Here is a 22,453-nt window from a genome sequence, read left to right as displayed (position 1 = left end):
ATAGGTGTTTGTATAGGTGGTTGTATAGGTGTTTGTATAGGTGGTTGTATAGGTGTTTGTGTAGGTGTTTGTATAGGTGTTTGTATAGGTGTTTGTATAGGTGCGCGTCGGGTCCTCGTACCCATGTTTATTATGTATGTACATTTAGTGTTTGGAACACGTTTAGTGGACATATAGTAAAAGGACTCCATTACACTCGTTTGACTCTCCTGTGCCTGACTTCCCTGCCACCTACACACACGGCTCTGACACACACACAAGAAAGGAGACCTCCATAGAATAATAAATGTTCAAAATGATATTTACATTTTATTATAATATGCTTTGTTAGATAAATAGAACAGTCGGTAACCTGATGGAGACTGGACTATCAGGCAATATGTATGTTTATGTAGCACGCTTACAAAATACCTGCAACTTCTCCCAACATTCCCAGGTCTTCCGGAAATCCCAGGCGAAGGATTTCCAGCCGGAAGATTCCCTCCTGATTCCGGGGATTTCTGAAAAAACCTGGAAATGTTGGGAAAGTTACTGGAACCCTATTCTGTAGCAAAGAAAACAAACCCAAAAAACTGCTACACTGTAATAATAAAAAACCTTGGTATTATGAGAATATCCATAAGAATTCATCTACTTTTTCTTTTACATCATCACCTCTACATATCGGTGTAATTGTGCTTTGATAATGACATATTTGCGACTAGAACACAGATACAGAACATTTCAAAACTTGCACAGAATTACAAGGGAAAATGAACTGATTTCTGGAAAACTTCCCACACACCCCTTATGTCAGTCAAGACCATGAGTAAATGAATAGACTGGAAATAACACATCTCACAAGTCCTTCCTAAATCCCATGTCAAACCGTAGCCCCTACTACTCCCTAGGCACCGTAGAACTGAGAGGACTGGATAGGCGTACACAATGTGGAAGCTCTGTCTGTGACAGGTGGAATTGTCTCCATACAAGTACGTGCGGCATAGTTGCTAGGGGATGATTTGGGATTATAGGATAGGGCACACATTTAACATGGATTAATGAAACAAGGCGTGTTGTTGGAGTGAGGTTCAGCTGCTATCTGGTGGATTCAACCAGGCTGGTCACACAAACCAACACATTTCATTACACAAACACGCGCACGCATGCACGCACACGCACTATTAGGAGGGGAGCATCATCTTCTTCCTGTATCTTCGAGGCAAACTTGGCAGCAATAATGCAAATGAAAAAGAATTAAACAATTTCAAAAAAAGGTAATACATGCAGAAGACGATATACAAGCATGCATTTACAAGATGAGACCTGAAAAGTTCACCATTACGTTTTTACTAAATGGTAGAGCTCTCTACTACCTTCTCCCTAAATGCTTCCACTACTCATCTTGGTTGTTATTGATGTAACCCATTGTGGAGATGGCTACATTCTCAAGACAGACAGAGACTCCCACTGGAACTGTACCCCGACGAAGCATCACAGCAGTTACGGTGCTATATCTACAGTGGAGTTGAGTGAAGCACAACATTTCTCCACTGACCAGGGTTGGGGTCAATTCCATTCCAATTCAGTCAATTCGGGAAGTTAATTGTCTGAATTGAAATGGAATTGATCCCCATCATACTACTATCCTAATAGGCCAGCCTGATCAGCAACTGACAGCCAGATGTTGGCTGTTATAAAGGCATGAGGCTCTGTTGATGTTTTTTGTACAGTGCTGTGTCTGTACACTAGTTAGATACATTTCCCATATCTGTCTGTTTTAGAGTGAGAAGTCCATATTTGCAGTGTGATCTTGAAGAGTAGAGTCTTCGTTTCCTGGTTCTATTCCAGACATAGACATAGAACATTCAGGATTTACTTTTATGATTCCAAATTCCCAAAAATGTTCTGGAACTTTTACAGATATTTATGTTCGGAAAAATCTTCTTCTTCTCTCTTAATGTAATTGTTGTGATTGTTGATATTTTCCCCCTCCTCTCAGACAGTAAGAAAAGTTTCCATATTGAGAATCCGTTCACGTCAGATATTCTTGTTGTATGGTTGACTTTGGTTGCATACTGCCAGCCAGGTTATTCCTCCTTCCTCCTGTCCTGATTGGCTCAGGTATTTCCTGCTTTTTCCTGATTGGCTCAGCATGTGAAGTCTTCGAAGTTGCCCTGTGCTGGATGGTGAGGAAGCATGTTGGCAGGATACGTACCCGGCGTACGCAGGTTCTCACAGGGCGTCTGAGGGAAGAGAAGTGAACAAATGATCAGAAAAAATGAAGGGAAGAAGAAAGGAGAGAGACAGAAATGAGAGGTTCTCACACAGAGCCCGAGGGATGAGCGAACAGGAAACACAGACAGGAATAAGAAGTTCTCACAGAGAGCCCGAGGGATGAGCGAACAGGAAGGACAGACAGGAATAAGAGGTTCTCACACAGAGCCCGAGGGATGAGCGAACAGGAAACACAGACAGGAATAAGAGGTTCTCACACAGAGCCCGAGGGATGAGCGAACAGGAAGGACAGACAGAAATTAGAGGTTCTCACACAGAGCCCGAGGGATGAGCGAACAGGAAACACAGACAGGAATAAGAGGTTCTCACACAGAGCTCGAGGGATGAGCGAACAGGAAACACAGACAGGAATAAGAGGTTCTCACACAGAGCCCGAGGGATGAGCGAACAGGAAACACAGACAGGAATAAGAGGTTCTCACACAGAGCCCGAGGGATGAGCGAACAGGAAGCACAGACAGGAATAAGAGGTTCTCATACAGAGCCCGAGGGATGAGCGAACAGGAAGGACAGACAGAAATTAGAGGTTCTCACACAGAGCCCGAGGGATGAGCGAACAGAAAACACAGACAGGAATAAGAGGTTCTCACACAGAGCCCGAGGGATGAGCGAACAGGAAACACAGACAGGAATAAGAGGTTCTCACACAGAGCCCGAGGGATGAGCTAACAGGAAACACAGACAGGAATAAGAGGTTCTCACACAGAGCCCGAGGGATGAGCGAACAGGAAACACAGACAGGAATAAGAGGTGCTCACACAGAGCCCGAGGGATGAGCGAACAGGAAACACAGACAGGAATAAGAGGTTCTCACACAGAGCCCGAGGGATGAGCGAACAGGAAACACAGACAGGAATAAGAGGTTCTCACACAGAGCCCGAGGGATGAGCGAACAGGAAGGACAGACAGGAATAAGAGGTTCTCACACAGAGCCCGAGGGATGAGCGAACAGGAAGACAGACAGAAATTAGAGGTTCTCACACAGAGCCCGAGGGATGAGCGAACAGAAAGGACAGGCAGGAATAAGAGGTTCTCACACAGAGCCCGAGGGATGTGCGAACAGGAAGGACAGGCAGGAATAAGAGGTTCTCACACAGAGCCCGAGGGATGAGCGAACAGGAAACACAGACAGGAATAAGAGGTTTTCACACAGAGCCCGAGGGATGAGCGAACAGGAAACACAGACAGGAATAAGAGGTTCTCACACAGAGCCCGAGGGATGAGCGAACAGGAAGGACAGACAAGAATAAGAGGTTCTCACACAGAGCCCGAGGGATGAGCGAACAGGAAACACAGACAGGAATAAGAGGTTCTCACACAGAGCCCGAGGGATGAGCGAACAGGAAACACAGACAGGAATAAGAGGTTCTCACACAGAGCCCGAGGGATAAGCGAACAGGAAGGACAGACAGGAATAAGAGGTTCTCACACAGAGCCTGAGGGATGAGCGAACAGGAAGGACAGACAGGAATAAGAGGTTCTCACACAGAGCCTGAGGGATAAGCGAACAGGAAGAACAGACAGGAATTAGAGGTTCTCACACAGAGCCCGAGGGATGAGCGAACAGGAAACACAGACAGGAATAAGAGGTTCTCACACAGAGCCCGAGGGATGAGCGAACAGGAAGGACAGACAAGAATAAGAGGTTCTCACACATTGCCCGAGGGATGAGCGAACAGGAAACACAGACAGGAATAAGAGGTTCTCACACAGAGCCCGAGGGATGAGCGAACAGGAAACACAGACAGGAATAAGTGGTTCTCACACAGAGCCCGAGGGATGAGCGAACAGGAAGGACAGACAGGAATAAGAGGTTCTCACACAGAGCCCGAGGGATGAGCGAAAAGGAAGGACAGACAGGAATAAGACTTCCGGTAGTAGAGAGCATACTGTAGTGGAAAGAAACCAAAGAGAAAATACTGCCAAAAATCACCCTTTTCTTTTATAGTGCACTACTAAGTCTAAATTAGTGAATAGGGTGCCATTTTGGGTAAGAAAGATGAAACAGGCTGGATTAAACGAAGGAAAGCAGGGTAAAGGAGGATGATTTAACTCCATGCAGCGAACCAACCATCTCTCTCTCTCTCTCTTTCCACAGAGGGTTCTACATGGTTCTATGTGAAACCAAAAAGGGTTCTCCCTGGAACTAAGAAGGAAACAGCCAAATAACCCTTTTGGAACCTTTTTCCTAAGAGTGTACACTTGAAAATCAGAAGCTGTCACCCCCACCCAAAGCTCTCATTGTAAACCCACTAGGCCGGTCCTACAGACCATCCGTGATTAAATTGAAACCATTTCCACAATCTCTCACCTTCTCTTTTATCACTGTACCTCTCTCTCTGTTTTTTTTATTTTATTTTTGTCTCCCTGTCTACCCCCCCCCCCCCCCCCCCGCCCCCCTATCTACCCTGTCTCGGTCCAACAATTTTTCCAGACACTGCAAATACTTAGCCAGAGATAGAGCTGGCCTACTGACATGGCGTTTGATGTCCTCCAGACTCAGAGCTGCTCCCCGGTCGTTGCTGTTGCTGCGTTTGTGTTTCTTATTTGAGCACCGACACAGCTTGTACTTGATCACCTGCAAACAAGCAAACACAGTAGCTGGTCTTTGAAGCAGTGCCTCAGAGAACCAGACTTTTGGAATGCAGCCAACTGACTGTTCATCTGTTTTCCTTTATCTTTTACAAAACGGCTGGTGAACAGGTTTCCCTGTTTATTACTGGATTCGTATTGAGACAAATGAATATAGTGAAGAAAAAGTTATATCATTCAAAGACAATTGATGGTACATACACAGAAATTATTTCCAGTGTCAGTAACGTTAACAATAATGAGATAAGCTACTGATCCCAGTTTATTCCAATTATTCCAAAAATCATTATTATTATTATGTTTTATTTTCTATAGATAGAATTAATCATGAGTACATGAACATACAGTAAACAGAAAGACATCCTTGTTGAACAGGAAGCTATTCTACCCAGGGAGGTTGCTGCTCTGATACAAATCGACAGCAACAGAGGCATCCTACCTGAATCCCAACTACAATATGACTCAAATGTTCATGCAGTCAACAGTGCTGCGCCTGAGAGAGATGAGCTGCTTTCAGACACCTGGAAATGAATGCTCTGCAGGTTTGATTTAAAGTGGGCGATTATTAAGTGTAGCTTAAAAAACTTCCCTTGGGTGTTGTTTCCTCCAGGCAGTTTTTTAACCGGTTAGCATTTACGGAGAATGCAGCAATGCTAGTGGAAATGGATGGTTTCCGCGTGGCTGACTGGTTCTAAGGCCTGTGTCTGTCTAGCACTTAACTAGACATATTGCCCTGAGGGAATCATGTAAATGAAGGATATTTACATTTACATTGACATATATACTACCATAACCTAGAGGCAAACTTTCTCTAAGAAACCTAGATGCAAGCAAAACCCCAAGACATAAACTGTTTCAGGACACACCGGATAAGGTTTTGAAGAAAGATCTGACAGGAAACGTAGAAACATTTTACATTTACAAAATGAAGGCTTACCTCATATAGGTAGTCAAAGAGCTCCAAGATGGTGAGGATACTGGCTCCAATGAACAGACCCATCTGACCACCAATATCACCTGAAAACACATGGAGAGAACCATCTGACCACCAATATCACCTGAAAACACATGGAGAGAACCATCTGACCACCAATATCACCTGAAAACACATGGAGAGAACCATCTGACCACCAATATCACCTGAAAACATATGGAGAGAACCATCTGACCACCAATATCACCTGAAAACACATGGAGAGAACCATCTGACCACCAATATCACCTGAAAACATATGAAAACACACCACCAATATCACCTGAAAACACATGAGAGAACCATCTGACCACCAATATCACCTGAAAACATATGGAGAGAACCATCTGACCACCAATATCACCTGAAAACACATGGAGAGAACCATCTGACCACCAATATCACCTGAAAACACATGGAGAGAACCATCTGACCACCAATATCACCTGAAAACACATGAGAGAACCATCTGACCACCAATATCACCTGAAAACACATGAAGAAATCTGACCACCAATATCACCTGAAAACACATGGAGAGACCCATCTGAACACCAATATCACCTGAAAACACATGGAGAGAACCATCTGACCACCAATATCACCTGAAAACACATGGAGAGAACCATCTGACCACCAATATCACCTGAAAACACATGGAGAGAACCATCTGACCACCAATATCACCTGAAAACACATGGAGAGACGCATCTGACCACCAATATCATCTGAAAACACATGGAGAGAACCATCTGACCACCAATATCACCTGAAAACATATGGAGAGAACCATCTGACCACCAATATCACCTGAAAACACATGGAGAGAACCATCTGACCACCAATATCACCTGAAAACACATGGAGAGAACCATCTGACCACCAATATCACCTGAAAACACATGACATACATGATGAAAATATACATGATGAAAAATATTTGAAATTTTTCAGGCAACGGCTTTGTGTCCGGAACCTGAAATGTTGGTTCCATAGTAAATGAAGTAATATTGAGTTCATGTTTTTATTCACAGGCTAAAACATAATTTAAAAATGTTGTACTCAGCTATAACGACACACCTCAGGGTGGTTAAAATCAATTTAATTAAAACTTATAATAACTGTATTTGCTATTTTGTTCAGCAATTTCCGATCAACTGCTGACCAGCATTTTCTTACCCAGCAACCCTGCGAACTCGTAAGCTTTCGTCTGCTCGATGGTCTCGTAGTTCAGAGCCTCAAAGAAGATATCCAGAACCAGGATGTTATCACTGTCAACCAAGAGGAGAGGGAAGAGAGGAAGAATAAGATAACTTATTGTCTAAAATGACACAGCTATTAGTATTGTTGTTTTCTCCTAACCCCCTAAGAAACTCAGACCTTAAAGACACAGCTATTAGTATTGTTGTTTTCTCCTAACCCCCTAAGAAACTCAGACCTTAAAGACACAGCTATTAGTATTGTTGTTTTCTCCTAACCCCCTAAGACACCCACCCGGTGCAGCACCCCTGGAGCAGTTTCGGGGTTAAGTGTCTTGATCAAGGACACAACAGCAGGAGACGTCATCTAGGAACCTTCAATAAAACCAACAAGTCCACTTCATACTTAATACCCACATCTAATAGCAATTGAGCATTGATTGGCACGGCAGGCTGTTCCTCTCCTCGCCTGCATGATTTCCTGTTTCTAATCTTCAGATAGATGACTGAGCAGATGTTTCAGGTTGAGCAAATCATTTGTGGTCGTGCGTGTACATGTGTGTGTAGTTTGCCTTCAGATAATTTCCTCCTGGCTTGGATCTGCCATTAAGGGAAACATACGAAGGAAATGTTTCCTGTTGTGATTTCACTGTACTGAATTATACACTATATATACAAAAGTATGTGGACACCCTTTCAAATTAGTGGATTCGGCTAATTCAGCCACACCGTTACTGACAGGTGAATAAAATAGAACACAGCCATGCAATCTCCTTAGACAAACATTAGCAGTAGAATGGTCTTACTGAAGACCTCAGTGACTTTCAACGTGGCACAGTCATGTAGGATTCCACCTTTCCAACAAATCAGTTTGTCAAATTTCTGCCCTGCTAGAGCTGCAAGTGCAAGCACTGTAAGTGCTGTTGTTGTGAAGTGGAAACGTCTAGGAGGAACAATGGCTCAGCCATGAAGTGGTAGGCCACACAAGCTCACAGAACGGAAGCGCAGTGTACAGAAGCATGTAGCGCGTAAAAATCGTCTGCCCTTGTTTGCAACATTCACTACCGAGTTCCAAACTGCCTTTACAAGAAACGTCAGCAAAATAACTGTTCGCCGGGAGCTTCATGAATTGGGTTTCCATGGCCGAGCAGCTGTACACAAGCCTAAGATCACGATGTGCGATGCCAAGCGTCAGCTGGAGTGGCGTAAAGCTCGCCGTCATTGGACTCTGGAGCAGTGGGAACACGTTCTCTGGAGTGATGAATCATGCTTCACCATCTGGCAGTCCGACGGATGAATCTGGGCTTGGTGGATGCCAGGAGAACGCTATCAGACCGACAACGGTAAAGTTTGGTGGAGGAGAAATAATGGTCTGGGGCTATTTTTCATGGTTCGGGCTAGGCCCCATAGTTCCAGTGTAGGGAAATCTTAAAACAGAAATGGTTTGTTGAGATCGGTGTAGAAGAACTTGACTGGTCTGCACAGAGCCCTGACCTCAACCCCATCGAACACCTTTGAGATTACTTGGAACGCCGACTGCGAGCCAGGCCTAATCGCCCAACATCAGTGGCCAACCTCACTAATGCTCTTGTGGCTGAAAGGAAGGAAGTTCCCGCAGCAATGTTCCAACATCTAGTGGAAAGCCTTCCCAGATGAGAAGAGGCTGTTATAGCAGCTCCATTTTAATGCCCATGAATTTGGAACAAGATGTTTGACAAGCAGGTGTCCACATACCTTTGGTACCTCTCTCACTCATCACTCTTTCCCTCTCTCTTGTCTGTAGAATGTCAAGCAGGGATTACTGTACATCAAGGCCTCGGGCACAGTGGATGATTTAGTTACTGAATATCTGGTAAACAAGTGTTGTGTCGAACTACAGGAATCCAAATGCAGGGCAAGTTAGACTCCTAGTGTGCATCCCAAAACTGTACCCTATTCCCTAAATAGTGCACTACTTTTGACCAGGGCTACATAGGGAATACGGTGCCAATTGGAACCATCAACACTACAGCTGTTTCGCTCTGATGATAAATCAACAGGTAAATGTTTTAATACCGCTATCATGGCTTTGACATAAATAAAATCACAGTAAATCTACAGTCAATCAGAAAATACTTTTGATGTTCACAAACAAGACTTTGTGACTCAGGCAAATGTGAGTCACATATAGAATGTAGAACATGTATAATCTGAATCATTTATAGAATGTAGAGCATGTATAATCTGAATCATTTACAGAATGTAGAGCATGTATAATCTGAATCATTTATAGAATGTAGAACATGTACAATCTGAATCATTTATAGAATGTAGAGCATGTATAATCTGAATCATTTATAGAATGTAGAGCATGTATAATCTGAATCATTTACAGAATGTAGAACACGTATAATCTGAATCATTTATAGAATGTAGAACATGTGTAATCTGAATCACATATAGAATGTAGAACATGTATAATCTGAATCACATATAGAATGTAGAACATGTATAATCTGAATCACATATAGAATGTAGAACACATATAATCTGAATCACATAAAATGTAGAACATGTATAATCTGAATCACATATAGAATGTAGAACATGTATAATCTGAATCACATATAGAGTGTAGAACATGTATAATCTGAATCACATATAGAATGTAGAACATGTGTAATCTGAATCACATATAGAATGTAGAACATGTGTAATCTGAATCACATATAGAATGTAGAACATGTGTAATCTGAATCACATATAGAATGTAGAACATGTATAATCTGAATCACATATAGAATGTAGAACATGTATAATCTGAATCACATATAGAATGTAGAACACATATAATCTGAATCACATAAAATGTAGAACATGTATAATCTGAATCACATATAGAATGTAGAACATGTATAATCTGAATCACATGTAGAATGTAGAACATGTATAATCTGAATCACATATAGAATGTAGAACATGTATAATCTGAATCACATATATAATGTAGAACACATATAATCTGAATCACATATAGAATGTAGAACATGTATAATCTGAATAATTTATAGAATGTAGAACATGTATAATATGAATCACATATAGAATGTAGAACATGTATAATCTGAATCACATATAAAATATAGGACATGTATAATCTGAATCATATATAGAATGTAGAACATGTATAATCTGAATCACATATAGAATGTAGAACACGTATAATCTGAATCACATGTAGAATGTAGAACATGTATAATCTGAATAATTTATAGAATGTAGAACATGTATAATCTGAATCACATATAAAATATAGAACATGTATAATCTGAATCATATATAGAATGTAGAACATGTATAATCTGAATCACATATAGAATGTAGAACACGTATAATCTGAATCACATGTAGAATGTAGAACATGTATAATCTGAATAATTTATAGAATGTAGAACATGTATAATCTGAATCACATATAGAATGTAGAACATGTATAATCTGAATAATTTATAGAATGTAGAACATGTATAATCTGAATCACATATAGAATGTAGAACATGTATAATCTGAATAATTTATAGAATGTAGAACATGTATAATCTGAATCACATATAGAATGTAGAACATGTATAATCTGAATCACATATAGAATGTAGAACACATATAATCTGAATCACATAAAATGTAGAACATGTATAATCTGAATCACATCTAGAATGTAGAACATGTATAATCTGAATCACATATAGAATGTAGAACATGTATAATCTGAATCACACATAGAATGTAGAACATGTATAATCTGAATCACATATAGAATGTATAACATGTATAATCTGAATCACATATAGAATGTAGAACATGTATAATCTGAATCACATATAGAATGTAGAACATGTATAATCTGAATCACATAAAATGTAGAACACGTATAATCTGAATCACATATAGAATGTAGAACATGTATAATCTGAATAATTTATAGAATGTAGAACATGTATAATCTGAATCACATATAGAATGTAGAACATGTATAATCTGAATAATTTATAGAATGTAGAACATGTATAATCTGAATCACATATAGAATGTAGAACATGTATAATCTGAATCACATATAGAATGTAGAACATGTATAATCTGAATCACATATAGAATGTAGAACACATATAATCTGAATCACATAAAATGTAGAACATGTATAATCTGAATCACATATAGAATGTAGAACATGTATAATCTGAATCACATATAGAATGTAGAACATGTATAATCTGAATCACATGTAGAATGTAGAACATGTATAATCTGAATCACATATAGAATGTAGAACATGTATAATCTGAATCACATATAGAATGTAGAACATGTATAATCTGAATCACATATAGAATGTAGAACATGTATAATCTGAATCACATATAGAATGTAGAACATGTATAATCTGAATCACATATAGAATGTAGAACATGTATAATCTAAATCACATAAAATGTAGAACATGTATAATCTGAATCACATGTAGAATGTAGAACATGTATAATCTGAATCACATATAGAATGTAGAACATGTATAATCTGAATCACATATAGAATGTAGAACATGTATAATCTGAATCACATACAATGTAGAACATGTATAATCTGAATCACATGTAGAATGTAGAACATGTATAATCTGAATCATATATAGAATGTAGAACATGTATAATCTAAATCACATAAAATGTAGAACACGTATAATCTGAATCACATATAGAATGTAGAACATGTATAATCTGAATCACATAAAATGTAGAACACGTATAATCTGAATCACATATAGAATGTAGAACATGTGTAATCTGAATCACATATAGAATGTAGAACATGTATAATCTGAATCACATATAGAATGTAGAGCATGTATAATCTGAATCACATATAGAATGTAGAACATGTGTAATCTGAATCACATATAGAATGTAGAACACATATAATCTGAATCACAAATAGAATATAGAACACGTATAATAAACTCTCTCTCTCCTCTGATTTGCAGGAGCGGCTGTGTGTTATGTTTCAGTGTCAGCGTGTGCACATCACGTCGTCGCCAGACAAACGGCTGTCAGCTCCTCTCCTTACTCTTCTGATTAACCTGGGATCTCTGACCCACTGGGACTGTCTGATACACACACACCCTAGAGCAGCTGGCATGAGAGCAACAGTCAGACAATCCCACCTTCTGGTGCCCTGTGTCATGACTGTCCAGTGAGGATCCAAATAGGTCAGATCAGCTTTGCAATAAATTACTTCAACCAGACCCCATCTCACCCGCAGAGGGGGGAGGAGGGAACTGGTGGGGGTTGACTGTCACGCCCTGACCTTAAAGATCATTTTTATGTCTCTATTTTGGTTTGGTCAGGGCGTGAGTTGGGGTGGGCATTCTATGTTTTGTTCTATGTTTTCTATTTCTGTGTGTTTGGCCCGGGTGTGGTTCTCAATCAGAGGCAGCTGTCTATCGTTGTCTCTGATTGAGAACCATACTTAGGTAGCCTTTTCCCACCTGTGTTTTGTGGGTAGTTGTTTTCTGTTTTTGTGGGTCTGCACCAGACAGAACTGTTTCGGTTTAGTTCGTTCTCATTCAGTGTTCAGTTCTTTTAATAAATCATGAACACTTACCACGCTGCGCTTTGGTCCACTTCTTCATGCAACGATGACCGTTATAGAACTACCCACCACCAAAGGACCAAGCAGTGTGGTGTAATGGACTCCTGGACATGGGAGGAGATCCTGGACGGGAAGGGACCCTGGAGGCAGGCTGGGGAGTATCGCCGTCCACAGGAGGAACTGGAGGCAGCTAAGGCTGAGAGGCAACACTACGAGGGAACACGGCTGGCAAGGAAGCCCGAGAGGCAGCCCCCCCCCCCCCCCAATTTTTTTTGGGGGGGACCCACAGAGGGGGTGTGGCAGAGTCAGGTTAGAGACCTGAGCCAACTCCCCGTGCTTACCGTGGCGAGCATGGGACTGGTCAGGCCCCGTGCTATGGAGTGAAATTGGAGGTGAGCGAAGGAAGCGAAGCAGAGACAGTGAAGGAGTTGATGGGGAGATTGGAGGAGAGAGCTGCTGTGTTGGTGCATGAGGCACAACATCCGCCCGACAGAGCGTGTCCTCGATTTGATGTCACCTGAGTCAGCTCTCCATACTCGTCCTGAGGAGCGTGCTAGCCGTCTGGTGAAGACTGTCTCAGCCCCACGCACCAGGCCTCCTGGGCGCCTTCCCAGCCCTGCACGTCTTGTGCCAGCTTGGCGCTCCAGACCTCCAGTGCGCCTCCACAGCCCGGTGAGTCCTGCGCCGGCTCTGCGCACTGTGTCTCCAGTGCGTCTGCACAGCCCAGTGCGTCCTGTGCCTGCGCCCCGCACGTGCCGGGCCAAAGTCACCATCCAGCTAGGACGGGTTGTGCAGGCTCTTAGCTCGAGACCTCCAGTGTGCCTCCATGGCCCAGTGTATCCGGTGTCTCGGCCAAGGACAAGGCCTCCTGCATGTCTCCCCAGCCTGCTGAGTCTTGTGCCAGAGTCGCCCTCCTGTCCGGAGCTGCCAGAGTCGCCCTCCTGTCCGGAGCTGCCAGAGTCGCCCTCCTGTCCGGAGCTGCCAGGGTCGCCCTCCTGTCCGGAGTTGCCAGAGTCGCCCTCCTGTCCGGAGCTGCCAGAGTCGCCCTCCTGTCCGGAGCTGCCAGAGTCGCCCTCCTGTCCGGAGCTGCCAGAGTCGCCCTCCTGTCCGGAGCTGCCAGAGTCGCCCTCCTGTCCGGAGCTGCCAGAGTCGCCCTCCTGTCCGGAGCTGCCAGGGTCGCCCTCCTGTCCGGAGCTGCCAGGGTCGCCCTCCTGTCCGGAGTTGCCAGGGTCGCCCTCCTGTCCGGAGCTGCCAGAGTCGCCCTCCTGTCCGGAGCTGCCAGAGTCGCCCTCCTGTCCGGAGCTGCCAGAGTCGCCCTCCTGTCCGGAGCTGCCAGAGTCGCCCTCCTGTCCGGAGCTGCCCGAGTCGCCCTCCTGTCCGGAGCTGCCCGAGTCGCCCTCCTGTCCGGAGCTGCCCGAGTCGCCCTCCTGTCCGGAGCTGCCCGAGTCGCCCTCCTGTCCGGAGCTGCCCGAGTCGCCCTCCTGTCCGGAGCTGCCCGAGTCGCCCTCCTGTCCGGAGCTGCCCGAGTCGCCCTCCTGTCCGGAGCTGCCCGAGTCGCCCTCCTGTCCGGAGCTGCCCGAGTCGCCCTCCTGTCCGGAGGTGCCAGAGTCGCCCTCCAGTCCGGGCGCTCCAGACAGGAGCCAGAGGCGCCACCTAAGTGGGCCAAGCCTAAGGTGGAGCGGGGTACACGTCCCGCACCAGAGCCGCCACCGCGGATGGATGCCCACCCAGACCCTCCCCTATAGGTTTGCGGCCGGAGTCCGCACCTTTGGAGGGGGTACTGTGAGTTTGTGTGGGTATTCTATGTTTTGTTCTATGTTTTCTATTTCTGTGTGCTTGGCCGGGTGTGGTTCTCAATCAGAGGCAGCTGTCTATCGTTGTCTCTGATTGAGAACCATATTTAGGTAGCCTTTTCCCACCTGTGTTTTGTGGGTAGTTGTTTTCTGTTTTTGTGTGTCTGCACCAGACAGAACTGTTTCGGTTTCGTTCGTTCTCGTTGTTATTCAGTGTTCAGTTCTTTTAATAAATCATGAACACTTACCACGCTGCGCTTTGGTCCACTTCTTCATACAACGATGACCGTTACATTGACACCTCACACCCTGTTGTAAATCGAGGACAGAACATCCAGACACCTCTCCAATGTTCACCAGAGGCCTATGTTCCTGACGAAACTCTAACCACGTTCTAAAGCGAATCCTGGAACAATATTTCAAACAGAACATTGGGAATTGTCAGAGGCCATTAAGTGTCCATCTGATGCATTGTGCGTGAAATTTGAAAAATTATGAAAGTGTTTTTGTTAATAGAGGGACATGATTTTAGGAGCCATAAGAGATAATAGTTTTACATAACTTTGTACAAGTGACAAGTCACTCCCCAGAGTGAGGTCAGAGAGCGTGTCAGTCTGATGGAACCGCCCCTCTCGAAACAAACTGCATAAATGATGGGTAACAAAACTAACATACCAGACCAGAAAGATGTGAAGCTGCAGCTGCAAGTTTAAAGTGGTTTGAACTCTGAATCTCAACACGAGGTAGAGACGATAAACTCATCTCCCGGACAATCACTGGTATGGCTGATTAGCTGTCCTAAGTAAAGTATCTAGAAAAGTGAATTTAAGTGGGACCATTCTATTACCCTTCTCAAACCATCATATTACGCTACTCTCATCACCCCACTGGGAAACCATCAATAAGGTTGGCTAGCCTACCTTCAACGAAGCATCATCAAGAGTGAAATGGAAGGAAAATAAACTCTGTAGTTCTGTTCAGGACTACACGATAAGTCACTGGATACCGGACGGCTGCAGAGGAGAACAACAGAGGAATCCCTTTTGGACAATCAGAGCCTTACAAGTGTGCCGCAAAAGGCCCAACCCCCTTTCCAAAGCGGCCCGGTTCAGAGAGATACATGGCGAACCAAGTTATTTTCATGTTATTTTCAATTATTTTCTTACTCCAAGTGGGCGGCGGTTCGTATGCAAAGTATAGGAGTACTATAAGTGAGAGTAGTTTCTAAATGTACAACATTTAAGTGTCCCTGTCTCTCTCTCTCTCTCTGTCTCTGTCTCTCTCTGTGTCTCTGTCTCTCTGTCTCTCTCTCTCTCTGTCACACCCTGGCCATAGAGAGTCTCTCTCTCTGTCTGTCTGTCTCTCTCTGTCTCTCTCTCTCTCTCTTTCTCTCTGTCTCTCTCTGTCTCTGTCTCTCTATGTCTCTTTCTCTCTCTATGTCTGTCTCTGTCTGTCTGTCTCTCTCTCTGTCTCTCTCTCTCTGTCTGTCTCTCTCTCTCTCTCTCTGTCTCTCTCTCTCTCTCTCTCTCTGTCTCTCTCTCTCTGTCTGTCTGTCTCTCTCTCTCTCTCTCTGTCTCTCTCTCTCTCTCTCTCTCTGTCTGTCTGTCTGTCTCTCTGTCTCTGTCTCTCTCTATGTCTGTCTCTCTCTCTCGGTCTCTCTCTCTCTTTCTCTCTGTCTCTCTCTCTCTATCTATCTCTCTCTCTGTCTCTCTCTCTCTCTCTCTCTCTCTCTCTCTCTCTGTCTCTCTCTCCCTCTCCATGTCTTTTGGTACAAGCAGCCATATTGTTGTCAGTCTAATAGGGATGTGTTGTTAATGTAACATGTGTGCATGTTTATCCTGTGTTACCATTTAGTTTAATAATTAAACCAATCTGTGTAGTACTGAATCATAAGGCTCAGGTTTTTGCAGATGCAAGGAGGTTACGACTGTTCAGAATGATGATATGATACGAGGTTATGATTAATACGTTGACTGTTTATAGATATGATAGGTAAATACCTTTAACACGCTCGTGGTGTGCTAGATCCAGTGAGTTAATTGTTACATGATTCATTTAATCAGGTAACAATGAAACATATTTAGGTTGATTAGATAAATAACGGTCCTCAGACTGTTAGAAGTCAAGTCACGACACCAGCGAAACAACCGTCCCCCTACGTCTGTCTCTGTCACACACACTTCTCCCCTCTGTCTATCTGACACTGCCGCCAGTCACACACACCGGTGAACAATCCTCACAGACACTCAATGATCAGAAACACACGTGTACACACACACACACACACACACACACACACACACACACACACACACACACACCTCTCTCTCTCAAGACGATCTGATCTCTAAACAGACTGGAGGAAGAGAAGGACACATTTTCTATCCACTGAGAAGTTGGATCATGTCGATGATGAATTTGTCTGAGGTAACTGACTAACTGTAATGGATTTTCTGTTTTGTCTGTTTGACGTCATTAAGCTGTTTGCTGTCATGGTGATCATTATCAATACAACTACACTTTACACAAGAAAACTATTTACAGAGCGTGCTAGAGGTATTTTTAAACCCACTTTTGGGAGAATATAATTCATCATATTGTGCTTTATTTAAACTTCCACACTTGACAGATAGATAAGGAACAAACAGGTTAACTTACGCAATGTATTGCTCAGTCTTGTTGTACTTCTTGGCCAGGTACTTGGCTGAGGCCTTACTGGGAATCTTGACGAAGGACATCTCCTTTCCAAAGCGCGTCATGTTGCAGGGTGTCTCACACACGCAGTAGTCATTATCCCTCTCCACCAGGAAGTCTATAAGGGGACACAACAAGGGGACACAACAAGGGGACAGTGTCCTTTATATGTAGTGCACTACAGCACGTTGCGGGGCGTGAGAAACAGACAATCCACTCAGCAAAAACTGTTTGAATCAACATTGATTCCACATCATTTTCAACCACGTTTACACATGAATCAACAAACTGATTGGATTTGCAAATGACACGGTGAAATGTTTTGTTGATTTCACGTTGAATTCACATTAGTTGACAACTCAACCAAACGTAAATCAAAACTAAATGTTGAACTGACGTCTGTACCCAGTGGGATGGAGAGAGAGGGAGGGAGAGAGAGAGAGAGAGAGAGAGAGAGAGAGAGAGAGAGAGAGAGAGAGAGAGAGAGAGAGAGAGAGAGAGAGAGATTGCATGACCAAAAGTATGTGGACACCTGCTTGTTGAACATCTCATTCCAAAATCATGGGCATTAATATGGAGTTTGTCCCCCCTTTGCTGCTATAACAGCCTCTACTCTTCTGGGAAGGCTTTCCACTAGATGTTGGAACATTGCTGCTATAACAGCCTCCGCTCTTCTGGATGTTGGAAGGCTTAACAGCCTCCACTCTTCTGGGAGATGTTGGAACATTGCTGCTATAACAGCCTCCGCTCTTCTGGGAAGGCTTTCCACTAGATGTTGGAACATTGCTGCTATAACAGCCTCCACTGTTCTGGGAAGGCTTTCCACTAGATGGTGGAACATCGCTTTGGGGACTTGCTTCCATTCAGCCACAAGAGCATTAATGAGGTCGGGCACTGATGTTGGGCAATTAGGACTGGCTCGCAGTCGGCGTTCGATGGGGTTGAAGTCAGGGCTCTGTGGAGGCCAGTCAAGTTCTTCCACACTGATCTAGATGACCCATTTCTGTATGGACCTGGCTTCGTGAACGGACAAAGATAGGAGGTTTTACTTACCCAAGGCAGGGTCGGCACACTCCTTGTACTGCTCTGGGGTACAGTATGGGGCATCTCCTGAGGAAAACATGACAGAGAGACAGAACATAACGTCCTGGATGAGGAAGAGGATGAAGTCATTACAACTCCTTGTTCTCTCTTGATTGATCTGTTTTATATAAAACAATTAAATGTTTTATTTTACCAGTCAAGAACAAATTGCTATTTACAATGACGGCCTACACTGACCAAACCCAGACGATGCTGACCCTATGGTAGTCCCAATCACAGCCGGATGTGAAACAGCCTGGATTCGAACCAGGGACTGCAGTGACACCTCTTGCACTGAGATGCAGTGCCTTAGACCACTGTGCCACTCGGGAGCACTATCTGCCTGGAGTACTCCTCCTACCATGTTGATCTAATCTCCTCATTTAATGACATGTCATCGGTCTTATCTGCCTGGAGTACTCCTCCTACCATGTTGATCTAATCTCCTCATTTAATGACTGATGTCATCGGTTAATGACTGATGTCATCGGTCTTATCTGCCTGGAGTACTCCTCCTAACATGTTGATCTAATCTCCTCATTTAATGACTGATGTCATTAACACTGGTGTCCTTTCATGTTCTCCAGATTGGACGACCTCTTCCATTAGTGAGAACACAGGTAAAGAAAACACAGCAGCCTGATGTCTGAGATACAGTGAATTACCACCCTCCTGTCCTATAACTATAGTTATTCACATCCCTGCCACACTGTTGACATTCAGTAACTATAGTTATTCACATCCCTGCCACACTGTTGACATTCAGTAACTATAGTTATTCACATCCCTGCCCCACTGTTGACATTCAGTAACTATAGTTATTCACATCCCTGCCCCACTGTTGACATTCAGTAACTATAGTTATTCACATCCCTGCCACACTGTTGACATTCAGTAACTATAGTTATTCACATCCCTGCCCCACTGTTGACATTCAGTAACTATAGTTATTCACATCCCTGCCACACTGTTGACATTCAGTAACTATAGTTATTCACATCCCTGCCCCACTGTTGACATTCAGTAACTATAGTTATTCACATCCCTGCCCCACTGTTGACATTCAGTAACTATAGTTATTCACATCCCTGCCCCCCTGTCCTATAACTATAGTTATTCACATCCCTGCCCCACTGTTGACATTCAGTAACTATAGTTATTCACATCCCTGCCCCACTGTTGACATTCAGTAACTATAGTTATTCACATCCCTGCCCCACTGTCCTATAACTATAGTTATTCACATCCCTGCCCCCCTGTCCTATAACTATAGTTATTCACATCCCTGCCCCACTGTTGACATTCAGTAACTATAGTTATTCACATCCCTGCCCCCCTGTCCTATAACTATAGTTATTCACATCCCTGCCCCCCTGTCCTATAACTATAGTTATTCACATCCCTGCCCCCCTGTCCTATAACTATAGTTATTCACATCCCTGCCACACTGTTGACATTCAGTAACTATAGTTATTCACATCCCTGCCCCCCTGTTGACATTCAGTAACTATAGTTATTCACATCCCTGCCCCCCTGTCCTATAACTATAGTTATTCACATCCCTGCCACACTGTTGACATTCAGTAACTATAGTTATTCACATCCCTGCCCCACTGTTGACATTCAGTAACTATAGTTATTCACATCCCTGCCCCCCTGTCCTATAACTATAGTTATTCACATCCCTGCCACACTGTTGACATTCAGTAACTATAGTTATTCACATCCCTGCCCCCCTGTCCTATAACTATAGTTATTCACATCCCTGCCACACTGTTGACATTCAGTAACTATAGTTATTCACATCCCTGCCCCCCTGTCCTATAACTATAGTTATTCACATCCCTGCCCCACTGTTGACATTCAGTAACTATAGTTATTCACATCCCTGCCCCACTGTTGACATTCAGTAACTATAGTTATTCACATCCCTGCCCCCCTGTCCTATAACTATAGTTATTCACATCCCTGCCCCCCTGTCCTATAACTATAGTTATTCACATCCCTGCCCCACTGTTGACATTCAGTAACTATAGTTATTCACATCCCTGCCCCCCTGTCCTATAACTATAGTTATTCACATCCCTGCCCCCCTGTCCTATAACTATAGTTATTCACATCCCTGCCCCCCTGTCCTATAACTATAGTTATTCACATCCCTGCCACACTGTTGACATTCAGTAACTATAGTTATTCGCATCCCTGCCCCCCTGTTGACATTCAGTAACTATAGTTATTCACATCCCTGCCCCCCTGTCCTATAACTATAGTTATTCACATCCCTGCCACACTGTTGACATTCAGTAACTATAGTTATTCACATCCCTGCCCCACTGTTGACATTCAGTAACTATAGTTATTCACATCCCTGCCCCACTGTTGACATTCAGTAACTATAGTTATTCACATCCCTGCCACACTGTTGACATTCAGTAACTATAGTTATTCACATCCCTGCCCCACTGTTGACATTCAGTAACTATAGTTATTCACATCCCTGCCCCCCTGTCCTATAACTATAGTTATTCACATCCCTGCCCTCCTGTCCTATAACTATAGTTATTCACATCCCTACCCCACTGTTGACATTCAGTAACTATAGTTATTCACATCCCTGCCACACTGTTGACATTCAGTAACTATAGTTATTCACATCCCTGCCACACTGTTGACATTCAGTAACTATAGTTATTCACATCCCTGCCCCACTGTTGGCATTCAGTAACTATAGTTATTCACATCCCTGCCACACTGTTGACATTCAGTAACTATAGTTATTCACATCCCTGCCCCACTGTTGACATTCAGTAACTATAGTTATTCACATCCCTGCCACACTGTTGACATTCAGTAACTATAGTTATTCACATCCCTGCCCTCCTGTCCTATAACTATAGGTATTCACATCCCTGCCCCACTGTTGACATTCAGTAACTATAGTTATTCACATCCCTGCCCCACTGTTGACATTCAGTAACTATAGTTATTCACATCCCTGCCCCACTGTTGACATTCAGTAACTATAGTTATTCACATCCCTGCCCCACTGTTGACATTCAGTAACTATAGTTATTCACATCCCTGCCCCCCTGTCCTATAACTATAGTTATTCACATCCCTGCCCCCCTGTCCTATAACTATAGTTATTCACATCCCTGCCCCACTGTTGACATTCAGTAACTATAGTTATTCACATCCCTGCCCCCCTGTCCTATAACTATAGTTATTCACATCCCTGCCCCCCTGTCCTATAACTATAGTTATTCACATCCCTGCCCCCCTGTCCTATAACTATAGTTATTCACATCCCTGCCACACTGTTGACATTCAGTAACTATAGTTATTCGCATCCCTGCCCCCCTGTTGACATTCAGTAACTATAGTTATTCACATCCCTGCCCCCCTGTCCTATAACTATAGTTATTCACATCCCTGCCACACTGTTGACATTCAGTAACTATAGTTATTCACATCCCTGCCCCACTGTTGACATTCAGTAACTATAGTTATTCACATCCCTGCCCCACTGTTGACATTCAGTAACTATAGTTATTCACATCCCTGCCACACTGTTGACATTCAGTAACTATAGTTATTCACATCCCTGCCCCACTGTTGACATTCAGTAACTATAGTTATTCACATCCCTGCCCCCCTGTCCTATAACTATAGTTATTCACATCCCTGCCCTCCTGTCCTATAACTATAGTTATTCACATCCCTACCGCACTGTTGACATTCAGTAACTATAGTTATTCACATCCCTGCCACACTGTTGACATTCAGTAACTATAGTTATTCACATCCCTGCCCCACTGTTGGCATTCAGTAACTATAGTTATTCACATCCCTGCCACACTGTTGACATTCAGTAACTATAGTTATTCACATCCCTGCCCCACTGTTGACATTCAGTAACTATAGTTATTCACATCCCTGCCACACTGTTGACATTCAGTAACTATAGTTATTCACATCCCTGCCCTCCTGTCCTATAACTATAGGTATTCACATCCCTGCCCCACTGTTGACATTCAGTAACTATAGTTATTCACATCCCTGCCACACTGTTGACATTCAGTAACTATAGTTATTCACATCCCTGCCACACTGTTGACATTCAGTAACTATAGTTATTCACATCCCTGCCACACTGTTGACATTCAGTAACTATAGTTATTCACATCCCTGCCACACTGTTGACATTCAGTAACT

The 22,453-nt window shown here is 43.4% G+C and overlaps 1 protein-coding gene across 3 annotated transcripts in view; it reads right to left on the bottom strand.

The window, feature by feature from the left end:
* Nucleotides 1-280: 280 nt before the first annotated feature.
* LOC139413880 (acid-sensing ion channel 1) overlaps nt 281-22,453 on the bottom strand; it is a 318,403-nt gene continuing 296,230 nt past the window's right edge. For all 3 annotated transcript variants that reach the window (XM_071161718.1, XM_071161716.1, XM_071161717.1), the window contains 6 exons: nt 18,209-18,265; nt 17,120-17,273; nt 7,021-7,112; nt 5,806-5,885; nt 4,753-4,854; nt 281-2,225 (listed from right to left, as the gene is read on the bottom strand). In XM_071161718.1, the coding sequence (XP_071017819.1) occupies nt 2,130-2,225; nt 4,753-4,854; nt 5,806-5,885; nt 7,021-7,112; nt 17,120-17,273; nt 18,209-18,265 (581 nt within the window). In that variant the 3' untranslated portion in view covers nt 281-2,129. The remainder of the gene's footprint in view (nt 2,226-4,752; nt 4,855-5,805; nt 5,886-7,020; nt 7,113-17,119; nt 17,274-18,208; nt 18,266-22,453) is intronic.

This window comes from Oncorhynchus clarkii, chromosome 7 (genome assembly GCF_045791955.1).
Source record: "Oncorhynchus clarkii lewisi isolate Uvic-CL-2024 chromosome 7, UVic_Ocla_1.0, whole genome shotgun sequence".
Classification (NCBI taxonomy): Eukaryota; Metazoa; Chordata; class Actinopteri; order Salmoniformes; family Salmonidae; genus Oncorhynchus; species Oncorhynchus clarkii.
The sequence above is the reverse complement of the archived record's forward strand: the minus strand, read 5'-3'. Positions and strand labels throughout refer to the sequence as shown.